Raw genomic sequence first — 22780 nt, 5'->3', positions numbered from 1 at the left:
AAGTAGGTGTCCCCATTGAAAAATGCACCCTCATCTGTTGTTCTAGTGACAACTCTGAAATAGCAAATTTCACCTGAAAATGCTCAAAAGGACAGATAGGTGGATCTCCCCAATAGAGGCAAAGACAGCTATACAAGCAATTGACAGAGGATCTAACCTCCTTACCACTCTAGACAAAACTAAATAAAAGTTTTGCTTTTCCATTAATTTAAATAGTATTTACTTAAAAAATTACTTGAAGCTTTTCATGACTGATGTGGTGACCAGGGTTGACTGAATCACCAGATAATTAATTCTTGTGCCTCTTATATTGTGGTTGTTCCTGGTGGGTGGAGCTGGGAACTCAGATTCAGAGAGCACATAAGAAAGATATAAGAAAGCCATGTACAGAATATATCAGAAATGTGTGTGCTGGTCTGTAACATCCAATATATTGAATACAGTTTTAACTTGCTTTTTCAGGCACTGGTTGATTGTCACCCAGCGGGAATCAGCACTCATACTTCCCTCAATGTGCCGGAATGTGTGTCTAAAGAAGCAAGGTCCCTCATTCAGCAGGTAATGCGGTAATAACCTGCTGAACACCCTCCTTTAAAGAGAATGTATATTGTGTTTTTATTAAGCACATATTTTAAATGATTATTGCATGGTTTATCTTAAAGTAACGTTTAACATTATACAAGTTTGTTTTTCTGTATATTTTTGTTGTAGTAAAGCTCAGCTCTGGGCAAAATATAAACATTAAACTGGAGCCCCAGGAGGTGTTTGGCCTCTTTCTCACGGGGCGGATCAGTGATGATCCGCCCCGTGAACATCCGCTGGCTCAGCGGGGATCGCTCCGCCGATCCCCGCTGAGCAGGAAGATGACAGGTGCATCGCTGCACACTGTGCAGCAACGGACCTGTCAGAGCGCCGCTCTCCCCTATGGGGGGATCGGATGACGACGGACCGTAGTGTCCGTCGTCACCCGATCCGATCCGAAAACGGATGGAAAAGTAGGTTTTTCCTCCGTTACACTTTTCGGATCGGAGCGGGGTCGGATGTCAGCGGACATGTCACCGCTGACATCCGACGCTCCATAGTGATGAATGTATGTCCGTTTTTCATCCGAAAACGGAAGGATGAAAAACGGACATACGGATCGTCCATGTGAAAGAGGCCTTTATAACAAAAGAAAGCAACTTGGGCTACAGCACTCACCTCTTCTCTATCCCCTGCAGTAATTGCTTTCCGCCACTAGATATTCTCAGTCTTCCAGCTTGAATGAGGTCCACCCCCTGAGGTGCAGGCCATCATGGACCCACCCCCTGATGTGCAGGCCATCATAGACCCACCCCCTGAGGTGCAGGCCTTCATGGACCCATCCCCTGAGGTGCAGGCCTTCATGGACCCACCCCCTGAGGTGCAGACCATCATGGACCCACCCCCTGAGGTGCAGACCATCATGGACCCACCCCCTGAGGTGCAGACCATCATGGACCCAACCCCTGAGGTGCAGACCATCATGGACCCAACCCCTGAGGAGGCATCACTATGGCACCCTCTACTCGCAGTGATGCAAAGAATGGTGCTGCTATGATCAAATTAATAAGATATAAATTTGAAAGTGGAGCTAAACTGTTTATAGCGCAAAAAATAAAAACCGCAGAGGTGATCAAATACCACCAAAAGAAAGCTCTATTTGTGGGGAAAAAAAGGACTTTTGTTTGGTTGCAACGTCGCACGAGCGCGCAATTGTCAGTTAAAGCGACGCAGTGTCGAATCGCAAAAAGAGCTCTGGTCAGGAAGGGGGTTAAATCTTCCGGGGCTGAAGCGGTTAAAGTAGATCCAAACTTAAAAAAAGAAGATTTGCTATGTTATAGGGAACATCTAGAATGTTTTTTGTGCTTTAGGATCTCTCCTGCTTCTTGATAATTTCCCCACCAGCCATCCGATTACCAGTCATCGGGGCGCCATTTTTCTTTACCTTTTCATACAATTTTTTGCTCCCCATCTAGTTTTTTGAAGTGTAAACGGTAAAAAGAAAAAAGGCAAATCATTTCATTTGCCAATAAATTTTCCATGCTTTTGTACTGCAAGCATTATTTTGGTGTCAAAATAAATGGGATCAATTACAATAAAAAAGATTTTCACACTATATATGCATAACAACTGATGGAAAAAAGTGCAGATTTGACTTGGAATATTTTTGAGCTTGTTCACACCATTTTACTAATGCAGGTCTCTTTGAGGACACAAAGAAATTATTTGTTTTCTATGAGCTTTGCTTATACCACAAAGCGGGTGTCGTGCTTTTTGTCTCCTTCTGTGCAGAAATATGCAACATAAATGTCTATGCAAGGACACAAAGAAAACAGTTATTTTCTATGTACCCTTGCAGAAAGATGTACGTCTACATGGTGTGAACAAGGCCTAAAACTGTAGTAACAATTGCTATTTTCAAATTATTAGTAATAAAAGGTTTTTTTTTTTTTTCCGTAAAAATAACTATAAAAATGAAATAGATCTCTGAAGACAATGCCCCCCCCCCCCCCCCCATGATATTTATTGTAAATAATTTTATTTAGAAAAAAAAAAACGTTATTGCTGAATTTATAGACTAAGGCCCCTTTCACACGGACGGACCGTCTATCCGTTTTTCTTCCATCCGTCGACGGACGACAATGCATTTCTATGGGCAAACGGATGACCATCCGTTACCATCAGTTAACCTCCGCTTCCGTTTTTATCCGTTTTTTTTAACGTACAAAGCTACGTCCAGATCCGTCAAAACGGATATTAACTGACATTAACTGACAATGTCCGTCAACGTCCGATCAGTTAAGATCCGTTTTGAAGAAATAATTCAAAGTTCATACTTTGACAAATAAAAAAACAAAGTGAAAAAATCTTTATTTTAAAAGGGTTATGCAGAATAATAAAACTAAAACTGTTTTGAACATATCATGTGCTTTTGTGTCTTTTTATGCTATCAAAACACAATGAAATACCCAAATTAATGAATTAATTAAAATTTGCACTGCATTATATATATATATATATATATATATATATATATATATATATATATATGTACTGCCATGAAACTTCTCCTGATGGAGATAGAAAGTAGTCGGCAAATTGTTCACGCATGGCAGTGTAGGATGGGTGGAGCAAGGCTTTCTAGGTAATTTCCTTAAATGCAAAGAAACTGCTGTAAATGGATGAAAACGGATACAAAAACGGATGAAAACACGGATGTAAACGTGTACATTAACGGATGAAAACGGATATTAACGGAACGGAAGACGGATGAAAACGGAGATTAACGGAACGGATGACGGATGAAGATGGATGAAGCAACGGATAAGAACTGATACGTTTTTAACGTGGCTAAACTGATGGTGCCCGTGTGAAAGGGGCCTTATAGCTAAAAAAATAAAATGGCTGCAGAGTGAGAATATTTAAAGACAAATGGAACATAGTTCATAACATGTTAAAAAAATGCAGGTACTCTTTAAAGTAAAGTAATAGTCCAATGCTTGCGGACCTCTGTATGAAAATGTTTTCTGCTTCATGCTTACCATCTGATTTCAGTCATTTTTGAGTCACCAATCTGGAACAAGCATGCAGCCAGTGATGATGGAACTCCTGCTCTTCATACTTGTTTCAGGTCCATAAATACTTAAAGCGGATCTTCGCTGCATCTGAGCCCAGTGGCGGCTGGTGGTATACCCCCCCTCTGGTCGGTCGATCGGCCCCTGCACTTACCCCATCTAGGTCGCAGGGTTCCTCCGGGCGGCGTCCCTTCCTTCCTCAGTTTCACAGTGGTGCGGCCTCCCCTGCGTCTCCTCCCTCCTCCTCCTCCTAGACAGCCAATAGGATCGCCTCTCCTTTTGCCCATCAGGTGACGGGTCTCAGGACCTGCTTCCTGATTGGCCAGGAGGAGAATCAGGAAGACGATAGCGAATATTCATTCGCTATTGTCACACAAGTGGGTGTGCTCAGGACGCAGTGCTCTGTGCCCCGAGCCTACCTTTTTTTGAAGCCTATTAGAGCCTCTGGCTCTAATCACTTGCGTCTAAAAAAAAAAAAAAAAACCCCATTGGAATCCATGCTCTGTGCCCCTGCGCCCTGCAATACGGGTCGCCACTGTCTGAGCCCCACAAACCAAAAACACAATTTAATTCATTTTTAATATTCAAAGCATACTCGCCCATCCATCTATGTCTCTGTGCTTTATTTTCTTGAGAAATCACTTTAAAAAACAACCCCCTGGCATTTCTGGCTGTGGCCATCTTGTGTAAGGGCAGGTGATTCATGTAGCATTTACTTCCTGGAATCCATATGCCCTTAGCTCAAGCATGTATACAGGAGAGCGTGCTTAGCTGAAAAAAAACATTCCTCCTCTCCTTACCTCCTGAAGTCTCCTGGATGAATGACATCATTTGCCAAGGCAAGAAACCGGGAAGTAACTGAAGAGATGTAAAAAAAAAAAAGTTGTAAACAAGTAAATATGATATACTTTCCTATCTATTTACTAATACTAGCAGCATGTTGATTGCGAGAGTGAAGTTCCACTTGAAGCTAAAAAATCAACATGACAGCCAGGCATAAGAAGCTCAGCAATTGCAAAGTATTTTTCTTTATAGGGCGCCTGAAAAAAATTATAAGTCAGATACTTGTTTTTCTCCTCATTCAATTTTTCCCTTTTTTGATAGTAAATGTTTAAGTCGGCTAATACAATTGCTGCATATTTTAGTTTTTGAATGTTAGAACATAAAACATAGACTTTTGACACCAATCTTAGAACTCTTCCAAAGCTGTCACACTAAGACAAGTCCTCCTCTAAATACAGGTCCCCATTCAGTCGATCATTATTTCATACAGGCCACTATTTGTATTCAATTGCCGAGAAGCATCCACGCCGGTGAATAAAACAAATGGATTTGATGGTTTTTGTTGTGTTTTTTTTTTCCCCAGCTTTGCTTATTTTATGAACAGCTGGTTTGGAGATTCTTCCCGCCCCCAGTGAACGCCGCAGCTCACAGATGAAATATTAAAACGGCAAATGTTGTCAAGCGTTCGCCTGACACTGAACTTCTGAAGACGCGGCCTCTGTTTCAGGTGCCTTTACCGGAGTCAGCGCTTCGCTCCTCATCTTGGCTCATCCGTTCCAAGATCTTGACAAGGCTGGCAATGGGAAGAGAGGAATTAAGCGCAAAGAATTCCCTTTGCCTTTTCTCTTCTGCCGTGCCTGGAGCAGATTTTTGGCTCCGTAGAAGTGCAAGGAGGGGGAAGTGGTGGAAGGTTTCTGATGATCTGTGTTCGTTCCCCTATTAGAAATAGGATCATTTCAGACATCTGTGTTTTACAAATTCTCTCTGATGGCAGACTTGTCTCATTTTGTCTGCCTTGCACTTGTCAAAATACATCCTACTCTTTCCACATCACATCTGAGACCCAAGCGATCTGTTCTAAGGGAGATCCAAGGACATCGGCTCCCTCGAGATTTCTGTGCAGGAGGTGGCACAGCAGTCTCTACTAGAAGGGCAATTATGTAAGGTGCTTTTTTGACTTTTACAGAAACGAAACTTCAGAAGCAATGAGCGTTGTGTTTTTATTAAGCCAATACAGAGTCCTGGTTTTTAAATGTTTTTTTAGACTTTTTATTTGAGAAGTTATATTGTTTTGAGCCTTTTTTTTAATCCTATTTATTACAGATACAGTTAAAACTATATTAAATCTGTATCTGTGTTTACAATTTCCATCTGTTTTACAGTAAATATTAAAGGAGAAAAGAAGAAAAAAGAAAACATACCTACTCCCTTCAATGGCTGCAACATCACAGCGCCGGTTCTAAGCCCGAGAACTGAGCAATAGCTGTTCACTCAGTTCTCAGTCCACTCTGAGCGGAGAGCGGTGATTGTCAGTCACTGCTCTCTGCTCTGCCCCTTCAGTGCTCACTGGAGTGCTGGGCTGGGGAAGGGATGAGAGCGGCTGGCTCAGGTTCTCAGCAGTGCACTGAGAGGCTGAGTCAACTGCCGGTCAGGCATCCGGGTGGATTCTGACTTTATTGTTGGGATCCTTCCAGAGCAGCTCTGTGACATCAGCCATCAGCTGACTTTAGCCCACTGTCAGCTAATTCTGGGTCACAGGAGTGCAAAATTAAGTGCACGCCTACGACCTAGAAGGGAAGTAAAAAAATGGTTTGTTTCCCCTAAAGTGATTGTAAACGATCACCATGAAAAACAATCCATTCAGTTTAAGATAGAAATAAAATGCAAAACATTTTTGTATAGATGTAAAAAAAAATTTTAAAAATTTCCTTTTTTTTTTTTTAATAAGTGATCACATTCCTTCTGTCCTCAGCTGCATAAGAGCTGGGGGAGGAGAAGCAGCTGAGCTTCCTAGTGAATGGCTGTGCAGTGGGGGGCGTGTCAGGACAAGTCTGATCAATAGAGGAGAGTACACTGAGTTCCCAGCATAGCCAGAGAACTGACCACGCTGTGCTCTCTTGCATAGTGTGGTCAGTTTTTAACAGGAAAGCAAGGAGACTAGCAGGATCACCAGGGATTTCACATGTATTCATACATATTAGAGTCAATTTAAACAAGAGCCAATTAACCTACCAGCATGTTTTTGGAGTGTGGGAGGAAACCGGAGTAAGCGGAGGAAACCAATGCACAGGAGGAACATGCAAACTCCAGGCAGGTAGTGCCATGGTTGGGATTTGAACCAACAACCCTAGTGCTGCTTGGCAGAAGTGTTAGCTTCTTAGCCACTGTACCAGAGATTTGTATTGAGAGGGAGGTCTCCATGCAAATCTTGGTCCAAGTAGGTTGCTTGGGACAAAAGATAGCCAACTTACGTGGTATAGGGTGTTTAAACTGTGGCATCCTGACATCACCCAAGGTACATACGTAATGTTAAGTAGAGAGGACTGCCAGATACTGCAGATATAAAATAATGGACAGAGACTATAGACATGTTATAGGTTTGGTTGGAGACTGGAAACCTTCTGCAGAATATAGAGAGAGACTGGGGACATGTTTTAGGAGATCAGTAGAAATCACTGTTATTACTTCTTTACAAATCATTGCTTTCACTCCCAATGATGGTCCAAGGGCTGGACATCATGTACCAAAAGCCACAGATTGAGCACACGGCTCTGGATGCTGGAGAATCCAAGTGTTAGTCCCTCTTGATAGATGGCAAGTTATTAGCTGTAGTGTGAAAAAAATAAGATTTTAATAGTAGAGGCACCCATTTGTAAAATGACTCTCCAAATCTTGAGTCTACAACAGTCAAGATTCATTTTACAAACAGGCATCTGTAAAAACAAAATCCCATTTTGTTTTGTTCTTTTTTCCTACTATCATTGTATGTAAAATTGTGCAACTCTCTGGTAAAAACTGTATAGTTGTTTTGGTCTATGGTCTGACTAGACTACATCCTTATATCATAAATACTATATAAGTCATAGAGTAATTTGCAAAAGACACAAAGGTCAAACCTTTAGTCTAAGCTGCATGCTGTCAGCCTTTTGTCTGGGTCCCTGAGCTTTGACCCGGCATCCTTGTAGACTGGAGGCCTATGAGGTCATCCCTGGTCCATCATGTCTGCTAAGGATCCTCACGGGCCACCTGCACTGCAGAACCAGAAGTAATAAGAAAGGGGAAAGCGTTCTCTGGAATTAACCCCTGCACCCTCTGATGACCCAGCATCTTCATCATGGCTCATAACACCCCTGCAAGTGGCCGCTGGGGAGATTCTAATGTAGCCTGTTGTTTGTAGGAGGAAACCAGCAGTCCATGTTGTCAGGAAGTCTTTAGCAGGAAAAAGGAAAGCCTATAGTAGTATGGAGCAGGCTCGTCTGTTTTTCCTTTCCTTTTCTACTTACAAATGTCACAAACATATCCATGGGGAGCATTTGGGGAAATTTATGCCACTCCTCACCCTACATACAGGGCCTTTGACTTCACTTTCATACTCTTCAAAGTTTCCTCTGCTTTGTAGTGGCAGATGAAGACAAATGTTTAACTGGGGAAAATCCCAGCGTCTGTACTGTACTTGATGCAAAGACCCTTTCAGTACAGGAATTAGATACACAGATACCTAGAATATACATACTACATTGTATTAGTTCTATGTTATCTAGCTTGCAATACCATTACTGATTTTAGAGAGGTGTTCAGTGATAAAAAAAGAAACAACTGTTCAAGTAGTTGTAACCGATGCCACCTAGATATCTAATGTTCAGCTAGTTCTTCAGCTAGTTGGCATCTTCATTGATGAGCAGCTGCTTTACCACGAAGTGTGAGCTCATCTCCCAGCCTGGTCCTTACCTTGTCCCCAGACATGTTTTTAGGTTCTATTTTGGTCACACTTATTTTATTTTTTCCACATAGGTTTATATTAAAAAAAAAATTAAGGAAGATAGACATTTGTCCACATACACATAAAATACATGTCAACATTCAAATCAATACAATGCCATGAAGAATCGTACACGATTTAGTCTCAAGGATCACAAGAATGTCTGTGGTGTCAAAACCCCCAAGGGGTGTAAGAGGCCACAACCATATGCAGAATGAGAGACAGAAACTAAATTAAAAATAAAATAAAGACTAAACAGGGGCCCAGGAAAGTACATCATGCATCAAATGTAGGGCAGTTAGTGTTAGTTGTCAACCGTATCAAGCCCAAACCCAAATAACTTTTAATAGTTGGACTACATGTCCTGTGCTGATTGCCATTGAGGGGTAGGGTAACCCTTCTCATTGTAAACTTGAGTATGTGAGTATGTGTCCATGGGGGTGGGGGGGCGGGATCAGTGATGGTAGGTTTTTCACAGTATATGAAGAGCACTTAAAGCAGTGGTTCTCAACTCCGGTCCTCAGGACCCACTAACAAGCCAGAATTTAAGTATTACCTTGGGGAGATGCAGACTAGAATACTGCAATCACTGAGCAGCAAATGATATCACCTGTGATGTATTTCAGTTATCTTGCAAACCTGGCCTGTTAGTGGGTCACGAGGACAGGGGTTGAGAACCACTGACTTAAAGGAAGTTTAAAACTGCAGTTGACTTGGAGAACTGTCTTTATTTAGCTTTTCACATGCAACTGACAAGTTGGAGCATTTTTCACGATTGGAAAAAAGCTTCCTTATTTCTTTTGGTTTTAACTAGTTCATCAGCATTTGGTGATTTATATGTTTGTCACTAGTTTGATTTATTGTGCACGGAATGTTCAGGTTAATCGGATAAGTGATTTTTTCTCATTCGTTCATTGACAGACACAGCGCTTCCTTGTTCAGAACCATAGGGTTATATCGCCCCTTACAGGAGTAGGACACTAGGCAGAAAAAATACTTTGATACGCCTATGGGCAGTCCTAAGTGATATACACCCCCCTCTCTGGTATAGGCCTTCAGTTTTTTTCTGCCTAGTCAGGAGTAAGGACCCAGTTCCCTGCTGGGATATCTGGTTCTGACAATTTTTTGTTTTTGCTTTTTGAGCTACTTTTTTTCTCTTGGATTTTTTTCCTGTAAGATCTACAATCAACTGCTGGACTGGACGACGGGCTGGACACTAAGATCCAGTGGTCTCCCCAGTCTGGCCAGCGAGCATGTGCAGACCGCAGCTCTGAGCTAGGTTGGCCGCGACATAGCCCCACTGGATGGGAGCTGGCCCTGCGAGTTAAACGCCTCAAGAGGTCGCATGCAACCGGGTCTCAGCCTGTGTCGCAGTGTTCCTCATGGCCGACAGCCCCCCCACTTCGGTGGCGAGGAGGATCTGTCTGGGAGCGTTACCCGCGCACTCGCTGGAGCATTAAGTAAGGGGCCTCCTCCTCTCCTTCCCTGGAGTGGTGTGGGGTGCGGGTACTCCCTGGGGTGGTCGGTCCCTCTGGGGTTCTCCTCCACACCCCCCTTCCCCGGGTGAGGCCCAGGCCTCTGGTTTAGGCGCTTCGGACACTCTGTCCACCACCCTCCCCTCCAGGGTTGTCACTATGGGGACACCTTGGCACCTGATGGTTGGGTGGGTGACCAGGCATTTGCAGATTGGTGCCCCCTGTGTGGCTTTGCGGCCCACCGAGCACTCACGGCGGGCGGACGAAAATTTAGGTTGCGGCTTTTGCGGGCGACGTGCGGGGCGCCGCTTTCCATTGCGGGCTTCTGCCCTCCTTCCTCGGCTCCCACCTGGTCTGGTCCCCCCCGCGGACCTGTGCACTCGCGGCGGGAGGCCAAAAATTTAGGCCACGGCTTTTGCAGCCTACAAGTCCACACGGCCACGCCCTTCCAAGTCCACCTTCTTCCAGAGGAAACGGTGCTGTAGGGGCTCTGAGGGTGACCCCCTTTTGGGGGGGTTGTTTAAGTGGGCCCTCCGTAGGCGCCCCCTGTAAGGGGCCTTAGTAGATGCCCCCCCGTGAGGGGCCTCAGCCAGTTCCCCCTTTGCGGGGCATCCGTAGGCGCCCCCTGTGTGGGGTCTCAGCCAGTGCCCCTTGTGCGGGGTCTCAGCCAGTGCCCCCTGTGAGAGTTTCAGTGGTGCCCCCTGTGCGGGGTTTCCATAGGCGCCCCTTGTGCGGGGTCTCAGCCGGTGCCCCCTTTGCGGGGGTATCCGTAGGTGCCCCCTGTGCAGGGTCTCAGCCAGTGCCCCTGTTAGGAGTCCAATGGTGCCCCCTGTGTGGGGTATCAGTAGGCGCCCCAGTGCGGGGTCTTGGCCAGTACTCCTTGTGAGGATCCTGGGTCAGCACCCCCTGTGCAGGACCTCGGTTAACATCCCCCATGTGAGACCTCGGTGACGCCCCTATGGGGCCTAAGTCGTAAGTCGGCCCCCTGTGTTCTTTGCGTTTTCACAGGTGCCGTTTGGGCATGTAGGCTAGTAAATGGCACCCTCCCCGCCTTCCCCTGTCTCATCGGTCTTGACTGATCCTATGTCTAGCTCTGCTGTCGTGGATGTGGCCTACCTTGGGGGGTTGGTGGCCACACCCCCTGTCCTGTCAGTAATGTTGTTCCTCCACAACTGCAGTGGAGCACCAGAAGGTGCTGGTTGTCTCCCTTTTTACATCTGTGCTGGAAATTTTAAAGATGGAGGATGCAGCTGTGGCTGCGGCAGAGACACCAGTCCCCTTGGCACCCATAAACTGTCTCACATGGCAAAAGCGTTCCCTTCTCCCTCCTATTTTGGGATATTTGTTCGTAAAGACTGGGAGTGTCCAAAGCGTCCCTTTGCCGTTCCAAAGACACTTCGCTGTGAGGTACCCCTTTGTGGGGTCCTTCCTTAAGGAGTGGACTGTTCCACCAGTAGTGGATCCCCCTGTCTCTAGGGTGCGCAAGGCGACCATGGTTCTGGGAGGAGTCTCCAGCTTTAAGGATCTGGCTGACATACCTGGAGGGGGAGCAGATTCCCTCTGCTTTCGCTGAGTTGGCGGACCAGTTGGTCTGGGGGCTGCAGTTTGTATACGAAGCCTCTTGGACGCAGTTCGCTTGGTTGCTAAGCTCTCTGTTTCTGCAGTGGTGCTTAAACAAGTATTGGGGCTTAAGTGTTGGACTGCGGACTGCGCTTCTAAAAAAAGCTCTGACTGGGTTACCATTTCAAGGCAGATAAGGAAGAAAAGTGCACTGAAATAACCACGTCCATAGGTATTGAGGAAACAGAAAAAAGGTAGTACTAAGTATTACCAAGAGGGCGGACTTTATAGGCTAAGAAACAATGGAGAGAAAGAATAATATAAACCATCGAATTTATTGAGATTTACATTTACACAAAATAATCAAAAGGGTAAAAAACGTAGCATATATGCATCTGTGTTTTTGTGCAGTGAGCCCTTGTGCATCTACGCGTTTCGCTGTTAGGCTTCTTCAGGACACTGCCAAGGTTCAGAGACAAAACAGATAAGAGAATATGTTTCTCTATCTTAGTTTGGGATACATTATCATATATACCCACGATAAGATGAAGATGATGGTGAGTTTAGAAAATACTGCACAGTAGGTCGCTATCTCCCAGGGGCACTCTATTACACAAATCCTGGATACACAGCAGTATGCTATTTGGCTTTATATATAGCGAACAGCACTGCTGAATCCTAATCAAGGACATGTGTCCCATATATATGGTGGACGTTCTTTGGCTTTTTAGCCTCTTTCAGACCAGGAATACAAGTTCTCTTCTGCCCCTGCTCACAGACTCCGCTAACAAACTGTGATTTATTCAAATTTTCTAAACTCGCCGTTCATCTTATCGTGGGTATATATGATAATGCTACGTTTTTTTACCCTTTTGATTATTTTGCGTAAATGTAAATCTCAATAAATTCGATTGTTTATATTATTCTTTCTCTCCATTGTTTCTTAGCCTATAAAGTCCGCCCTCTTGGTAATACTTAGTACTACCTTTTTTTCTGTTTTACCATTTCAAGGCAATTATCTGTTTGGATGACATCGTTACGAGTCTCACAGGAGGGAAGTGTAAATGTCTTCCACAGTCTGAAATGGGGAAAAGGGCCTTGTAGCGGATGCGGTCCTTCTTCTCGGCACACAATGGACCTGGTCTGGTGAGCCGAGAGCGAGGCTCCCTAGACCCATGGACAAGGCCCCATCAGCATGAAGGCGCGCCCTCACCTATGTCCTAGTGTTCCGGCCTTGAACCCGGAAAAGGGTTTTTTTCTTACAATTGGTGTCTGTCACCCGACTGTTGGCAGTTCTCCTTGGGGCTATGCAAGCCCTGTTGCTTCAGGGTGTGCTTGTCCCGGTTCCAGTGGGTACAGAATGGAGTCCATCCACACGGTGGTGGCGCCCCTTCATCATGGGGACTGTCGGGCTTCTGTCGACATCATGGATGCTTATTTATGCACTCCAATATGTGCCCAACACCAACACTTCCTCCATTTTACTGTGGGAAAAGAGCATTTTCAGCTCGCGTTGTTGACTTTTGGTCTCGCCTCCACCCCTCGCGTACTCACAAAGGTGTTGGCCCCAGTTCTGGCGTGGTTACGTAAGTGGGGGATTGTAGTCCTGGGCTGCTTGGACGATCTTCTTCTGCGAGCAGAGTCCTCGGCTACCCTGAGGGGCGACGTAGCTTGCTATACAGACCTCAGTTTTCAGTTGGCTTCTATACTACCTGAAGTCTGCTCCGGGTCCTTCCAGAAAATTTGATTATCTGGCCCTGACTCTGGTTTCATCTCTGGCCAGAGAGTTTCTTCCTCTAGACAAACTCCAGAAGTTGCATGCTGCGTTTCAGCTACTGTTGTCTCGCAGGTGGTCCTCCCTGTGGTCCTGCAGGTGGGTGTTGGGCCTGATGGTATCTACCTTTGAGGCGGTTCCATTAGTGCAGTTCCATACAAGCTTCTTTCAAGTGAGATCCTGACATAAAGTGCCCGAGGTCTCTGGACTATCAAATTCGGCTGAGCCAGAAATCAGGGGTCCCTGGTGTGGTGGCTTTGCTCTCTGGGATTTCGGCAGGGCACAGCCTTTCTGACCTTGTATTGGACAGTGGTCACCATCAATGCCAATCTGTCTGGGTAGGGAGGTGTCCTGGGACTGGGTTCTGGGTTTCGGACACAGAAAAACAGTTATTTCTTCAGAATAACAAAACATAGGAATCTGCAGCTAAGTATGTTAAAATCCCTGCAATGTACATAGATCACCCAGAGAGGAATGTTTTTTTTTTTTGCAGTTGCTCTTACGGTTTTTGTGAAAAAGATAACCCTCCCCCTTGGCATACATAGCAATGCAGCTCAAAGTGTCTACGGCAGCTGCTCAGGGTGACAACGCTGAATTAATATCATTGCAGGCAAAATAGTGTTGCCATACCCTGGCAAAAAAAGACTTGTGGATTGGCAGGATCACTAGGTATTTCTTCTTTGAAAGAATGAGATTAAGAAAACTCTCTGTTTTAGGAACATGTTAAATACAGTGTGTGTGTGTTTTTATTTAAATTATAAAGCTAAATACCTTCTTTGCCCAGCTCTGCTGTGTGGTCACATGTCCTCTCTCTTCTCTCCCTCTCAATCTAAGGAGTGCAGTGGGAGGGGCTGAGATTCCCCTCTGACGTATGCAAGGTAGCAGAGAGAGGAGATTTGACCACACAGCAGCCCTGGGCAAAGAAGATATTTAGCTTTATAATAAAAAAAAAATACTGTATTTAACCCTTTCATGCCTAAGCCTATTTCTGACAAATAAAATCCTTTTTTTTTGTTGCTAGAAAATTACTTGGAACACCCAAACATTATGTACATTTTTTTTCTTATTTATTTTTTTACATTGTCCCTTTCAAAAAATAAAAATTCTGATCTCTTTTATTGCTGTCACAAGGATTGTAAACATCCTTTGTGACAGTAATAGGTGGTGACAGGTACTCTTTATTGAGGGATCAGGGGTCTAAAAGACCCCAAATCAATTCTTTACACTTAAAAGTATTCAGATCGCCAAAAATGGTGATTCTGAATACTGTAATTTTTTTAGTACACCATTGGCAGCCGAGAAAACCGGAAGTGATGTCGCTTCAGTGTTTTTACATAGGGAACTAGATCGAAGCTGTTTTTGGGTTCGTTCCAGTCTCAGCAAAGCCGGCGGAAGTGGTGGATCGTGGATCAGGTCTCCCAGCGGGACGGGAGGCCCAGAAAGAGTAGCAGAAAGCGGCTGGAGGGGAGGATGAACAGCTGAACAGCAGCTCTAAAAAACGGTCCTGGTGTCAGAAACCATGAATCAGACTGAGACAGAAGTACAGTTAAATCTCACTTGTTTAATAATAATAAAAAAAAGGTAAACAGAGTAAATGTAGTCAAAACATAGCCAGAGTTCAGGAACCGGAACAAATAGTTAGACAAGCCAAAACATCAGGGAGCCAGAGATGAGCGTAGTAGAACAGCAAGCAGGATCTGGAGCCAGAAGCAATGTCAGCCAAGCAAGTCTTTAACAGGAACACAGGAGAGCGCCTCTAGAGTTGTGACCAAGGCGAAGGCAGAGATCATCTGGGCTGGATGGCTTAAGTAGGCAGGACTGACGAGCAGGATATCATCAACAGGTGATTCACTGTGGAGAGATAGGAGCTGACAATTAGCCGACAGCTGAGCGACCAGCTCAGAGAAGGAAGGGCTGAGCCCAGCCCTGACACCTGGGTTGCAGGCATAACCCCTTTAAGCCGAAGCCGCATATGTGCGTAAGGTCGGCACTGAAACAGAGAGGATAAAAGTACAGTAATACCGTATTTATCGGTGTATAACACGCACCCCAAGTTTAGGAGGGAATTTTAAGGAAAAAACTTACATTTAAATGCCCATCAATGCAGCCTTATCAGTGTCCATCTGCAGCCTTGTCAGATCCTTTGCAGTTTTATCAGTGTCATTTGCATCCTTGTCAGTGTCATTTGCATCCTTGTCAGTGTCATTTGCATCCTTGTCAGTGTCATTTGCATCCTTGTTAGTGTCATTTGCATCCTTGTCATTGTCATTTGCATCCTTGTCAGTGTCATTTTTCATCCTTGTCAGTGTCATTTGCAGCCTTGGCAGATCATTTGCAACCTTGGCAGATCATTTGCGGTTTAAATATGGCGTCGCTGCCGAGATACACAGAGCCGGTCTCGGCTCCGCTCGTAGTCCCACCCAGTCCCGCCCTGTGATGGACATAACACAGGTCCAATGGCGCGACTGGGCGTGACTGTGAGCGGAGCCAAGAAGAGCTGACATACATAGCCGAGTGTCCTCGGCTAGGCTTGGCTAGCTCCGCTCACAGTCACACCCAGTCCCTGTGTTATGTCCATCATAGGGCGGGACTGGGCGTGACTGTGAGCGGAGCTAGCCGAGTACACTCGGTTATGTATGTATATCGGCGGCAGGCTCGCTCCGCTCACAAACAGCAGGGGGGATCGGCGTATAACACGCACCCGCGATTTTCCCCTGATTTTAAGGGGAAAAAAGTACGTGTTATACGCCGATAAATACGGTACTTTGGATTACGGGCATAATTTGTTCCAGAAACATGCATTGAATCCAAAGCACTCGTATATCAAAGCGAGTTTGCCCATAGGAAATAATGGAAACTCAGATAATCCGTTTCACAGCCACTGCTGGTCTATGCAGTACTGCATGTGGCCAGAAGTGCGGGGGGCGCCAGAGATGCTCGTAGACACTCGGGAATGGAGTGTCTCCAAGTGTTTCTCAGTGTCTCCAAGCATCACTGGCGCCCCCCGCACCTCTGGCTAAATGCAGTGCTGCACCCCCCCAGCTGCAAAGCGAGTCAGCATTTAAAAATAAAAACTAGCTCGTATTACAAAACGTTTGTAAATCGTGTCAATCGCAATCCGGGGTTTCACTGTATATGATAGATGTTACTTTACCAAAGGGGAGGAGCAGCTGCAGCAGAATACTCAATCATAGCAGGAGGAGAGGAGAGGGGAAAGGCGGGGAGGAGATCGGCTTCATAGTTCACATACAGACTCCAGAAATGGCAGGTTGAGGGGGAGATGCAGAGACACTGAATACAAAGCAGGATAATGGAGAAACGTCATCTGACCACACACATTAGGGATCAGCAGCCATGGTGCGCGTGGTCAGTACACATGCGAACAGAGGAACAGGCAGGATCAACCAGCTATTGTACAACATAGAAAGGGACATCTGGCAAAAACACTGTGCTATATCACATGCCTTAAAGGGACAGGGGCCTTTTTTTTGGGGTGTGTAGAATACCTGCTCCACCAATATACACTGTGGTTCTTCCAACCAACTTGTATGTCACTACAGAATGTACAAGCAGGTGGGAGGTTCAGGTATTTGACTCATCCAAAGGGTCAGATACTTGCAGTGGATGGGGAGGAGCATCACAGCTCCGTATAAACACACAAGCTATCGCTAAGGTATATTGCTGCTTCTTTATGAACTATGTCTTCTTTTGACACTGTAGTTATCGGGTACTTTAAAAATGCAAGTGGCTAAGTGGTTAGCACTTTTGCCTAGCAGCACTAGGGTCGGTTAGAATCCCAGCCATGACAATACCTGCCTGGAGTTTGCATGTTCTCCCTGGGCCTGGGTCGGTTTCCTCCGGGTACTCTGGGTTCCTTCCAAACTCCAAAGCCATGCTGGTAGGTTAATTGGCTTCTGTCTAAATTGGCCCTAATATATGTATGTATGTATGTATGTATGTATGTATGTATGTGAGTTAGGGACCTTAGATTGTAAGCTCCTTGAGGGCAGGGACTGATGTGAATGCACAATGTATATGTAAAGCACTGTGTAAATTGACTGCGCTATATAAGTATCTTAAATAAATAAAATACAGGAGGTTCACTCCTTACGGAGTCAGTTATTGCTCTCCTACTCTGTTTTACTGGTCAGTGTTGAAGTGGAGGAGGAAACGGGCTAAAACTTGGCTTTGTCTGCGGAGTCCCAAAATCCAGGATTCTCTTATATTTGCATATGGGAGCACCCTGGGTTTTGGGACTTTGCAGATATGGGGGGAGAGCAGAATCATGAACTCAACAGGCCACTTAGGTATCTGGTTTGCAGTTTTGCTGACAGTTTACTATGTTTTAGGAGGGCACAGGTGCCTTTCAATAAACATCATATTTATAGTAGTATAGGACACTCTCTAGTTTTTAGCATGTCTTGGAAACTGATAATTAAATGCTGATATATTCTGTTTTGTTGAAAATAAGAGTTTTAAAAGAGAAGTATGTCCAAAGCCTTTTTGGCTGTACTTCTCCTATGAGTCACAGCAGTGCCTCCTGTCACCCAGATTCAACAGACAGTAGGCTAAAGTCCGCTGTTGACTGACATTACAGGGCCGGTCCAGGCTCTGCAGGGATCCCGACAAAAATTCTGGGATCACCCCAAATGCCTGATCGGCAGCTGGCTCAGACGTTCAGCATGCCTGAGCCAGATGCTCACCCCCTGCACAGCCCAGTGCTCCGGAGAGCACTGGAGGGGCAGAGGAGAGAGCCGGTGACTGGTCACTGAAGACCAAGAACTGAACAGTCAGCCATCTTTGATTGCTCAGTTCTCCGTCTTATAGGCATTGAGAGACATATGCAGCATCGGGTCGATGCTGCATCCACCTAGGTGAGTATGAAGGTTTGTTTTTGAAAGCCTGTACTTCTCCAAGAGCCCTTTCACACTAGGGCGGTGCAGTCGTTAGAGGTAATGCACCGCTAGTTTTAGCGGCACTTTACCGCTGTTATAGCGGAGCCCCAGCACGGGCGCTTTTAACCCATTCTTCAGCTGAAGAAAGGATTAAGAGCGCCCGTGTTGCAGCGCTGCCGAAGCGCTTTGCAGGTACTTCGGCAGCGCTGCCCATTCATTTCAGTGGGCGGTGTATACACTGCTCTCGCACCGCCCCAAAGATTCTGCTTGCAGAACTTTTTTTCACATCCTGCAAGTGCACCGCTCCAGTGTGAAAGCACTGGGGCTTTCACACTGGGGTGGCTTGAGAGGCGCTTTTCAGGTATTTTTAGTGCTAAAACGCCTGAAAAGAGCCCCAGTGTGAAAGGGGTCTAAGTGAACTTATGGCAAAATTAAAATGAGACAAAAAGGATCCCCTGTAAAGAAGAGATGTTACAATAACCTGGCTTTATATCACTTACCTTCAGTCTCCTTAGGAGTTACAGTACCCGGAGAATCCTCCCACTGGCCTCTATGTCAGTAATGTGTCCTGCACTGATTTAGTGGCCAACGCAAAAAACCACAATGCTCGATGCTGCACCAGGCATACGACACTTCCGGAAGTAAGTTGAATGCTGAGAATTCTCTGGGCACTTTACCTCTTAAAGGGAACAAAGATCATATGCGCGGGACAGATATGTTTAGCATCTCTATTTTAAAATGATACATTTTATCTTTGATACGTTATATTAAAATTGTCAATTTTATTTATTTTTTTATTTATTTTTTTAGCTTTTGCAGTTTAATCCATTGGAGCGCCTTGGAGCTGGAGTTGCAGGTGTTGAAGAGATCAAATCCCATCCTTTCTTTACTGGAGTGGACTGGGAGGAGTTTACAAGATGATCTGACGTCCAATAAAAACTTTGAAACACTGCCTACTTATATTTTACATATTGCACAGACAGAACTGACATCATTTGATGGGAAGAAGGTAGTAAGATACAATGTTATCAATAGCCTGTTACTGATTGCCCTGCAGTTATTGGGCAGTAGTGGGGGCCCAGGTCCACTCCCCCCCCTCCAGTTTATTTACTTTGTCTAGAAAACCGGAACCACGTCTCTTTTCCTTATGGAACATATTGCATCCAAATAAACTCTCACCCAGATATCCGAGACAAAAAGGAGAATATGGGAATGATATTTTGATTTGCATGTCGTGGGTGAGGTTTGAATGTCTGTAGAAGTATAAATGTACAGTCTTAAAGCTGAACTCCAAGCAGACACGAAAGGTTAGCATTTGACGAACTTGACATTCGCTTAGAAAAAGTGTATATAAAATACAACGACCATTAAACCCAAATTTGTCTTTATATTTACTTCCTGAAATCGTTTGCACAGAATGAGGAGTACAGTTAACCAGTCATTCACTACTACATTGAACAGTGTTATCTTTCTAACATTGAGAGATAACTGAACAGAGTGATGAATTCATCAGTGTGGGATCTTCCTTCATTTTCTTGTGAGCAGGATAAGGGGAAGTTGGTGACCAAGCCTGACAGGTTGGCAGACACTTCCATTGAAATTATTAGAGGAAGTGGTATAGGTGTCCGGATAGACCTCTAATGATTTTTGACTACCTGTTCAACATGGAAGCCTGTACAGTGAGGATGTCAAAGGAGCGGGACTATGGTCTGCTGGAATGAGAAGGGACAGAAAAGGACGCTTGCACTTATATTGGATTTATCCTTTGATTTTAGTTAATTCGCTGACCAAGTTAATAATACTAAATATTCTTTATAATCTTGGTATTCTCTTGCCCTACCCAATATCACAGCGATCTTTAGGCTTATAAGACATTTTGACAGTTTGCTTATCAAGGCAAAGTGACAGAGTCTCTTCAGAGCCCCCTCTCCTATACTTGCTGTTCCTCTCTCAGATGCAGCTGCTACAAGATACCTGGTGCTTTCAGGTATGGGGGAAGTTTGTGACTTCTTCCCATGATGCAGTGCTCAGGAATAACAGCCAGGCATTAGGCTTGAACACTGTCACACGATGTGTAAGCTCTTGTGTATGCCTCACAAATTGGGACTGCAGCTTTTGATTTTTTGATTAGTGAAGCGCGGTAATTTTGTTTTATTTGAAAGTGAGTATAAGTCATGGGTGCTCAACCTTTGGCCCTCCAGCTGTTGCGGAACTACAAGCCCCACAAGGCATTGCGAGGCTGACCGTTACAAGCATGGCTCCCAAAGGCAGGGGCATAATGGAACTTGTAGTTCCGCAACAGCTGGACGGTCACAGGTTGAGCACCCATGATATATAAGTGTATCAGAAGGTGGGCTTTAAAGAAACTCTGTCATTGTGCCTTGAATGGGCAGCACAACAAAGTCTTTTTAAAGGAAAAGTTCAACCAAAGATCCCCTGGCTGTACTTCCCCTGTGGATCACAGGAGTGCAGATCGTTCTGCACTCCTGTCACCCGTTATCAGCAGACAACAGGCTGAAGCCCGCTGTCGGCTGAAGTCACAGAGCCAGGCCAGGCTCGAAAAGGATTGCCACCATATGGTCAGGATCCGCCCACATGCCTGGACCGGCACTCGGCTCAGCCTCTCTGCGAGCTGTTGAGAGCCTGAGCTGCCCTCTCCACAGCCCAGTGCTCCAGTGAGCGAGGGGGAGAACAGAGAGCGGTGAGAACTGAGCGATCCGCGGTGTTTGATCACTCGTTTGTCAGTCGGGGGGCAGCATTGGACAAATCCTGCATCCGCCTAGGTAAGTACTGTATGTTTTAACAAAAAAAAAATTCTTATACATCTCTTTTAAAGCTGTAGCAAGGCAGATAAAAAAGGCCATACCTAATGCAGTGTAGTGTCTTAGTGGTAAGCACTCCTGTCTTTTAGCACTAAGGTCCTTTTGTTCGTGCCCCCAACCTGGATACTAGCTGCATAAGGCTTGCATGTTCTCCCTGCGCTTGTGTGGGTTTCCTCCCATACTCCAAAGTAATGCTGGTAGATTAATTGACTCCTGTCTAAAATTGGCCCTAGTATGTGTATGTATGAATGTGAAATAGGGACCTTAGATTGTAAGCTCCTTGAGGGCAGGGACTGATGTGAATGTACAATATGCAAGGCACTGCTTAAATTGTTGGTGCTATATAAATACCAGAAATAAATAACTACAAAAATAAATGTATGTATTCTTTAAAAATAATTTTGTGTTGAACTACAGCTCATAAAAGTACCTGCATATTATCTAATAGCTTCCTGTAATCCCCTTCACAAAAGGATTGGGAGAGGGAAGACCAAATATTTTCTAAAACATTGTTGTCGGGATAACATATGACAGGGGTAGAGAACAGAGTGATGACTCCATGAATGTGTTGATGTTCCTTTGTTTTCAAACTACCAGCCAGGGTAAGCTGTATTGCTTAAAGTGTTACTAAAGCCAGGAGCCTGCATTCACTATATCTGGTCTCCCACAGTACACACAACATGGAAATGCAATCATTTTGGTAAATATAAACAGCTAAATAGCTTTTCTCATCAGAAGTATATAGCAGTCTTGTGACTTCTAGTTCCTAATGAAGCTTGTAGGAGGAGTTTTCATACTGTCATACTGCACTGAGCTGTCCTTTCAGGATCCAGGCCCCCTTACCCTCTGTCTGGACAGTGCTGATTGGCCCTGTGCTGATCACATGCACCCTTCCAAAAAAAAAAATCTCTAGAAAAACACACAAAACTGAGCATGTGTAGAGTGCCCCAAGGGTCTGTACTACCAGATGGATTGGGGACTGTAAAAGAAGGGGAGGATCAGAGAATATAGGATCAAACAGCCTTTTTACACAATGCCAAGGATTAACCCCTTATTTCCCACAGTGAGTATAACAAGCATGCTTTACTGCATATACAGACTGATTTTACTGTTGTGGGTTTAGTAACACTTTAACTGTATTGGAGAAAAGTGAGGTCACTAAGCTGGCAATGTTTTGTCAAGCATGCCTGGAACACAATACTGGTTGAACAGAACTACCAGTCTTTTAGAAGATGAAACCGTTATTATAAATGTATATCAACTATTTAGCTGTTTGCCTGGAGTTCAACTTTAATGATAAATTATATGTATGCATTGAAGGATTTTAAGTGAAAAGCAAAGGGATCCAAAGTATGTTAAAATGATTGCACAATAATAAAGGTCTCTACTAGGAATAATGCCTGATCAGCTTCTGGTCTCCACGTTATGTTGATTTTCTCAAACCCTTTAAACAATTTACAGGAAACCTTTGGATGAACCGCTTGTTCACCCCTATGTGTGCGACAGATTGCACACCGGAGCGGCAGGTTTTAATTCTCTCTTTGTGTATACTTAACCGGCTTGCTCCTTTTGTGCAGCTACTTCATACTGGATGATGGTACAAGAACATATTCTGCCCTCATTATAAAGTGCATTACAATACATTTACAGGTTCAGTATGTCCAAGAGTACAGTGTGTTGCTAAAGGAAATGACTTTGCCTGCGGCTCTAAAGTTACACAAGCCTTATTAGATTACCTTTTTTTTTTTATTCTGGGAAAAAAATGTACCTTACACTGCTTTTACTTTTCTGTTTCTTTTACTATAGAAAGTAATGTTGCAAAAATATTTAATGTCCATTAAAATGAACCTGAACTCAGAGATTGCAGATTTGCTGCCTTGCACAGGGAACATCTAG

General features: G+C 44.6%; 1 protein-coding gene across 1 annotated transcript in view; it reads left to right on the top strand.

Moving 5' to 3' along the window:
• Nucleotides 1-22281, top strand: part of RPS6KC1 (ribosomal protein S6 kinase C1) — a 238383-nt gene extending 216102 nt beyond the window's left edge. Inside the window, exons 15-16 of the mRNA XM_073628393.1 lie at nucleotides 463-558; nucleotides 18873-22281. Coding sequence (XP_073484494.1) covers nucleotides 463-558; nucleotides 18873-18983 — 207 coding nt within the window. The 3' untranslated portion in view covers nucleotides 18984-22281. The remainder of the gene's footprint in view (nucleotides 1-462; nucleotides 559-18872) is intronic.
• The last annotated feature ends 499 nt before the right edge of the window (nucleotides 22282-22780 follow it).

The sequence above is a fragment of the Aquarana catesbeiana genome, linkage group LG04, assembly GCF_042186555.1.
Source record: "Aquarana catesbeiana isolate 2022-GZ linkage group LG04, ASM4218655v1, whole genome shotgun sequence".
Lineage (NCBI taxonomy): Eukaryota > Metazoa > Chordata > Amphibia > Anura > Ranidae > Aquarana > Aquarana catesbeiana.
This window is presented reverse-complemented; position numbering and strand designations above follow the sequence as displayed.